At 62.5% G+C, this 7,232-nt stretch overlaps 2 protein-coding genes across 2 annotated transcripts; both read right to left on the minus strand.

The window, feature by feature from the left end:
* Positions 1 to 3,988: 3,988 nt before the first annotated feature.
* On the minus strand, positions 3,989 to 4,467 carry TRAVEDRAFT_60023 (uncharacterized protein). The gene is made up of 2 exons (XM_008043289.1): positions 4,384 to 4,467; positions 3,989 to 4,324 (listed from the first exon to the last, which is right to left on the minus strand). The coding sequence occupies exons 1-2, from the start codon at positions 4,389 to 4,391 to the stop codon at positions 4,138 to 4,140; spliced, it is 195 nt and encodes a 64-aa protein (XP_008041480.1). The 5' UTR covers positions 4,392 to 4,467; the 3' UTR covers positions 3,989 to 4,137.
* A 1,031-nt stretch (positions 4,468 to 5,498) lies between these two features.
* Positions 5,499 to 7,053, minus strand: TRAVEDRAFT_50343 (uncharacterized protein; the record flags this gene model as incomplete). The annotated part of the gene is made up of 4 exons (XM_008042937.1): positions 5,499 to 5,772; positions 5,839 to 6,590; positions 6,641 to 6,664; positions 6,715 to 7,053. 4 exons carry the CDS (start codon positions 7,051 to 7,053, stop codon positions 5,499 to 5,501), a joined length of 1,389 nt encoding a protein of 462 aa, XP_008041128.1.
* Positions 7,054 to 7,232: the final 179 nt, after the last annotated feature.

The raw sequence follows: 7,232 nt of genomic DNA on the forward strand, positions 1-7,232 counted from the left end.
CGTCCGGATTACTCGCATTACTCAGCCATGGACTATCTGACCTTATGTCGATTATGCTCTCTTACTCAGCGTTACTCATCGCTCAGTCAGCGTCCTCTGGACGTCACATGCCCTCTTCCTATACGCTTACTCATCGTCCTCCCCAGTAGTATATAAGGAGGACTCTGCAGGCCTCTGCTCTTCAGTCGTTCTCTCACAGACTGAAGAGTAAGTCCCATACTACCTATGCTTTCTTACATGTTTACTTACTAGTACTTGTAGCCTCTCTTTGTGCGGCTTACAGGTACAGTACTATGCAATCATAGTCGTTCTCTCACAGACTGAAGACCTCTCTTTGTGCGGCTTACAGCCTTCCAGGTTCAGAGTTCATCACGGAGCCTGTACGTGTCACAGAGCACTGCTCAGACTCGAGGGGACTCGAAACAGTGAGTGAGTGAACTCCCCGAACTCCAGATACTTACCTCCTTCCCTGTCACCAATTCCTCGTCGTCAGAACCATGGTCCAGGGCTGGCACCCCCTCCGCTGCGCCGCCATGACGCTTACCAGGACCTACAGAACCGAAACGATAGCTGTGAGTACAGTGGCCGGGACCAAGGCCCTGTGAGATCATACGGACCTTGTTGCTTTCACTGCGATGTCGCGAGAGCGATGCTGTCTTCGCACCCAACGACGCCGAGGCAAGACGAGCAAGGGGAGCGTAGCCGAGGCGAGGCGGCGGCGTATGCCTGGAGCAGACGGTTCTGGGGCGGGTGTAGCAGTACCAGGTACGTCTACATCGCCAGGGGGAGAGCGGCACGATGAAAGGCTGCAGCGAGCTCCGCGCGCACGAGCACACAGGCTCACAACAGGCCCAGTGCGACCCCGCGCTCTCCGCGTTTTCGTGCACATCGTGCGTGGCCCGTCGCGGTACGTAGACGCGCCTCGGGACGAGTCTGTCCTGAGGCGGGGGCGTCCGAGGGCGTACCCGTGCACATCCGAGGCGACAACCCGTCGAACGCCCGCCGTCGACTTGTCGCGCGGACATGGCTAGTACGCGCGAACGGCGTACAGTACGCGCCGCTGGAGCTATCCTGCACACGGTGAGTCACCTCGTCGCCGGCTCTGAGCACACATGCTGCTCACCTCAGATCAACCTCGCCGCGGCCGCCTGCACCTCACCGCGAGCGGCAGACTCGCCCCGCGACCGAGTCGAGACCGCTGGGCTCGAAGGTAAGCGCTTCTGAGTCCACTTCACGCACAGACGACTGACACTGTACGCGACAGCCGCGCACAGAAACGCGTCGCCGTGGCCTCGTGTCTCGACGCACGCGGCATCTCGACGACCGCGGTACGTCACCAAGAAGACATGGGGCGTGCGCAGGAGACCACGACGCAGCGGGGGAATCGGACGGCGGGAAGGGAAGGACGCGGGACGGCTGAAAACGAGTGTATTACGGTAGCACGTAGCTAGGTACATCGCTGCGGGCCGTCTCGAGCGGCGGGGACGAGGGCGGGGACGGTGGTGATGGACCTCCCCGCGTCCTTCGGGTGCTCTCACCCGGCTCGTGCGCCCGCTCGCGGACCGTCGGTGGCCGTGTGCAGCCGGAGAGCGGGCGCACGAGATTGCGCACAGGCAGGTGGGTGGTATCCTGGGGGTTGTGGTCAGGATGGGCCCACGCGAGGTAAGACAACCGCGTACCCTTCGCGCCCGCGACGCAGTTTCCGCGTACGCGGACTGCGTCTTCTCAGTGTGCACACAGTCTTCGTGGTGTGCGCTCGAAGCTCCTCGCTTGCGGGGCTCGGTGGACCGCGCCGGCGGTGCCTCGGCGTCGCTGCACGCGCGGTCTCCCGGACCCCGCCGCGAGCTACGATCCTGTCCCACGCGCTGAGACGCAGCAGGGGAGGTCGCAGGCCGCGCCCAGGAGTGCTGGTGCCAGACGGCGCGGCGGGAGGAGGCGTCGGCGGGCGCGGACGCGCATTTTTGCGCTCGCGCCGTGAGATCACCCATGAAATCGCGCCGAAGATGCGATTTTCACCCTCTTCGTATCGCCCCGAGACTTCGTGTGGGGGTGCGCCCTGTTCCATGGGAGGGCGTAGTTGTGTTCGGGCGCGGCCCGGACGCGATGCCGGCGCGCGAGGGGGGCGGCAAGTGGCGGGTGGGGGCCGACCTCGTACTTCGCCGAGCCCGTTCTGCGCGCGTTGGCGTCGTGGCCGTATCGTGAATGCCTTATATGTGGTTTACACATAGCATGCGTCGCGTTTCGGGTCTTTACGACGCGCTCCGGCGAAGTTGTGATGTGTCGGGCGGCGGGGTGTCGAGAGAGCCTCCGCGACGAGGTCGAGCTACAGCTTGGTCCTACGCGGTTGCATGCGACGATAGTCGACGCGGAACGTGCACAAGCACACGTCCGCCAAGTTTCGCAGCGTCCGAATGGGAGGGGCAGCCGCGACGCGGAAATTTCTGATGTGGTCGTCGGATTCGCCAATGAAATCGGCCTGAACAAGAAATATATTTTCTTCCCGGATCGCCGCCAAACGCGTGGGTGTATGCGCCCTGGTGCACGGGAGTGTACCGTTCTATTTGCGGGCGTACCGGATGCGATGGCGGAGCGCGAGAGCGGCGGCAAGCGGGCGGCGGGGCCGCGGAGTCGGCAGCGTGCGACGCGCGGGACGTGCGCGACGTGGCTGTGCGCGCGGGACGTGCGTCGTGTGCGCGTGACGTACGTGTCTGAAGTGTTCGGGCAGCGCGGCGTCGCTTGCGGGGTGATGTGCGCGGACTCGGCCTGGGGTGTCGGGCTCGGTGGTCGAGTTTGGTCCAGTGCGCTCGCTCGACGCCGTTGCACGTCCGGGGTGTTGCCGTGGATGGTGGAGGGATGGCCTCTGCGGCTGGTGAGGGTGTTTTCCGGCCTGTACGGAGAGGCTTGGGCGGGTCCTCGGCATTCTTGTATGCGCGGCAAACTGAAAATCCGACTTTGTCAGCGCAAATCACGTCTGCATGAGCTGAAATCCTGCCTGGTACAAGATGCATGTAATTCTCACCGAGCTACATTCAGTGGGCAGCGGTCGGCGGGGGTGTCAGGGCGGGAGGAGGGGTCAATGGAGCCTTGGGAGAGCCTGCCTTGCCAACGGCACCCCTCGCGGAGGATGCATGGGGTATCTCTGCGCGTCTCGTACCGCGTGCACGCACGTCTAATGCGCATATACCCAGCACACAGAACGGGGGCGTTGCGGGGCGCGGGCGGTGGACGTCCATATTGCGCACACGGCAGGCACGCCATGCCGACAGCGCCGGCGCCGCAGTTCCGCTTTGCCCCACAAACGGCGTCGTGTGCATGCCCCGACAGTGTACGCGCACGCTCGTGACGATGCACGCAAGGGGCATCGTGCGGCTGGGCGCGGGCGTCGGCGATTTTGTGTGCGGGCGCGGTGTAATCGGTGCGCTGGCATCGGAGTTCGCGGCGGACGGGCCTGGGCACGCACCTGAGTGGTGTGGCGGGTTGCCTAGACAGCGCCGTGGACTGGGCGCGGACGCCGGGGCAAGTGGGGCGGGGCGGGAGACGGCGGCGGACGGTGGTGGGGCCACAGGCGGTGCGCGCGGAGGACGTGTGCGGCGTCTTCGCGCATGCAACAGTATGTGAGGGCGGGTGCTATGAGCATATCGCCAGCTCGGGTAGGCGGGGCGTCGGGGCGCTCGGGTGGTGGACGGCATTGTTGAGCGCGTGTGCGGGCGCGCGGTGCCGATGGCGTGGACGCCGCAGTTCCGCACCGGGCCGCGAGCGGCTTCGTGGGCATGCGAGGACGACGTATGCGTTGCTTTTGTGCTGTTCGCGCAAGGTGTACCGTACGAGGGCGTGCGGGCGTTCGAGTTTCGAGGCGCGGGCGACCTGTGAATCGGACGCTGTCAGTGCAGTTTGCAGCGGAGGATGCTGCAAACGCACACGATTGGGGGCTAGCACAGCCACTGTGGCGTCGTGCACAACGCAGACGCGTTCGTTGAGGCGGGGTGTTGCTGGAGACGGTAGAGTGAGCACGTAGAGTGCCAACGTCCGCAAGACATGGCGCGCGGAGGACGCCGGCGGCGGCTTAGCGCACGTAGCGGCGTGTTGCTCTGGGTGCGACGAGCGCATCCGCAGCTTGTGGGACGTGTCCGTAGAGGTTTACGGTTGGCACTTGTGCATGAGGGACGAGCGGCCGCGCCGCGTACGCCGATACCAGTTCGTCGCGGCCTCGCGAACGCCGTCGTCGGCGCATCCGGACAGCATGTACGTGCATATTTTATGCATGGACGCAGTCCGCCGCACGCAATCTGGTGTGGGCGTGGGCGAATTACCGCGGAGGAGCACTCTAAATCGGTCATTGTGAGCGCAGATCGTCGCGGCAGAGGCTGAACGCTTGCTACAAACAAGTCCATCGTCGCAGCTATCGAATGGTACCGAGTGCCACGGTGCCGCTAGACGTGTGCGCGCGGGAGAGACGGAGGAGGTCGAGCAGGGGTGGCAGAGTGCACACGGCGCACGCAGGGCGCATCCGCGGTCTGGCAAGCGTGTACAAGGCGAGCCGAGCAGTCGATGGACGAGCGTCGCGAGAGGAAAGCAGCCATTCGGCGCCTAATTGTCGCGGCAGACGCGACGACGTCATCGACCGAGTGGCGTTCACGATCCCTCCCCGGACGCGCAGTGGCAGCAGGAGGGGAGGCGAGAGAGATGCGGGGCGATGACGGGGCGTTGGCGTTGAGATCTGAGGAGTCCTGGGAGAGAGCAGCCATGGTGGATGATAGCAGACGGGAAGTTGACGGTGGAGAGAAGGTGGAGGGTATTACAGCAGCCGCCCATGCTCCTCTTCAATTATCTACGTCAACATCGCCTCCTTTATCTGATTACCTACCTTTTTCTTTCTCCGTCTTTGATTGCTCAAACTTATTTGCTAGCCCCTTTCTTAGCTGTCAACAGAAGATCGTCAGAGCCTGTCAGCAAAAATTAATTGCCCCTGGAGCCTGGCACATCGCACGGCCTCGCTGTGCGTTCCTCATCGCCCGACGACGGCGACGCTCATCTCCTTGACCTCCGAACATGTTGCAGACGAACTCTACCGCACCGCATCTACCTCCTCTTGGCTATCTCGGCCCAACGCGTCTCCGGAATCATCACGAAGACGTCAGCCGTGCAAAGTTTCGCCCGTTTTCGCCGAAGTGGCTACATCATGATATCCAGATACCTCTTCCGCGAGCTGCGTCCATCACGCTTTCATTTCCGCCCGCATAGTTGTGGGGGTCCGATGTACAACGTCCGAGGATGGATAGTTCTATCCGGAAACCATCAGGTCACTCAAAAGTCGCCCAAGCCTGAGGTTCAGGTGATACTCGTAAAGACGCTTGAGAAATGAACCCTGTTCCGGAACTCAGTACTCTTGATTCAAGGGAACGTTTCCTCACAACTGGGAAAAGTTACAAGTTCTGTACCCAACGCTATTATGACGTGCGGGCCCGCGATCGCCGCGGCCCTTGGCCCACACGGACAAGTCACATCGCCTTGCTCATACCCTCCGTGCGTACCTCCCACCCCGCTTCCGGGAATCCTGGTGCAGCATTTTTACTACCATCCCACCCCTCAGCCATCATCGCCATCGCGTACAGCAGCGAACCGGAACCCGGGAAATACGGAGTCGGAACGCGCACGCCGCCCACGGGCATCCCGACGTCGTCGAATTCGAACAGCGGGTGGAGCAGCCATTCTATCGCCTTCTCCGTCTCTCCGTTGCGCGCTGCGGACATCGCCAGCATGGGGAAGTCCCATCTGTGACGTGCGAACGGAACAAGCTTTTCAGTGTCAATCAGCGCTTTGGGAACAACAGCCACCTACCCCCAGCAGTTGCTGATGTTCCAGCTCGTCCAAATCTTCTCCGCCGTCGCCTTGGCCATATGCAAACTTACATTCGCGGTCTGCGGCAGCCATCCGTACAGGCCCACCATGGCGGGGTGGTCGTTGGTGAACGTCGGCGTATCCCAAAAGTCACTCGGGATCCCCTCGTAAACCGCGTACAGTTCGTCTTCGATCGGGAGCGGGGCCAGGTTGTCCTTCACCTCCGTCCACTCGGCCGGCACCGCTTCTCCCATTCTTTCCATCCAAGTGCTCGCGTGGTCTAGACCGAAACGCCAGTACGCCAACTCAAACGCCGGGTTGCGCGTCACGTTCGGGCTCGTGTCTTCGCTCACGATGTACATTGGTGGGCCTAGGTCGAAGAAGTCGGTGCTCGCGTTCCGGTGGGCATAGACCGCCATCCAATCCGCCGTCGCACGTACCACATCGTGCCACTTCTCCAGCGTCGCCTTCGATCCGGTCGCGCGAAATTCATACTCGGCGAACACGAGTGAGTGTGGCTGTTCCCATATCAGCAGTTCGTTGATCTCCCCCGGGGCTGACCGTCCAGCTGGATCGGTCATTTTGGACCAGCGCGCTCCAGTGGAATAGCCTTGCTGGACTTGAGCGCGTTGGATCGCGGTGGGGAGGAACCGGGAGTAAACGCTGCTAGCGCGGTTGAGGAGGTCCCAGTTGTTCCAGAGCGCCCAGTGCGCACTGTGCCAGAAGAACATCTCCATGTGGAACTTGCCATACTATGAATGCCGGTCAGTCTCCCCACCTAACTGTCGATCGTCTTGCTCACCCATCCGTTGTTGACTAGGCCGGACTACGAACTGTCAGTCAACAGCGGCGATGGCATGCGGCGACGTGGCTTACCTCTTGCGGAGGATAATCACCCGCCTCGTTCACTCGCAACAGATACTGCGACAGGATGATGCGCCGTTGCAGCTCCTCCGCGCGGGCATCAGTGGATCCCGTCAAAACGTCCACGAAACCGTGATTGGACCAGAAGTCCTCCCAAGCCTGCTGGGACTCGCGCTGGATCTCCTTCACGCCCGATACTGCCTGGACTGCCCCCGGCGAATACGCGACTGCGACGGAGAACTCCTTCTGGCCGCGGCGCGGGACGATCTCGTAGCGGTGCGCATCCGGCGAGACTCGCTTGGCAGAGAAGGCGTCTCCTCCGACGGACGCGAAGAACGTCGTGGCGTCCATCGTGTGCGCGATCTGCGCCTGGATATTACGACCTAGCCCACCGCCCGTGCGCAACGCCGTGGTATGGTTGCTCGTCGCGTTCCACACGCCGACGAAGGGCGCCTCGAATTTCTGGACGCCATCGTTCCACGGGAAGTCGAGGAACACCCCAAGGCGGCCGCGTTGCAGGAGCGGAGACA

The sequence above is a fragment of the Trametes versicolor genome, assembly GCF_000271585.1.
Source record: "Trametes versicolor FP-101664 SS1 unplaced genomic scaffold TRAVEscaffold_9, whole genome shotgun sequence".
In the NCBI taxonomy this organism is placed as follows: domain Eukaryota; kingdom Fungi; phylum Basidiomycota; class Agaricomycetes; order Polyporales; family Polyporaceae; genus Trametes; species Trametes versicolor.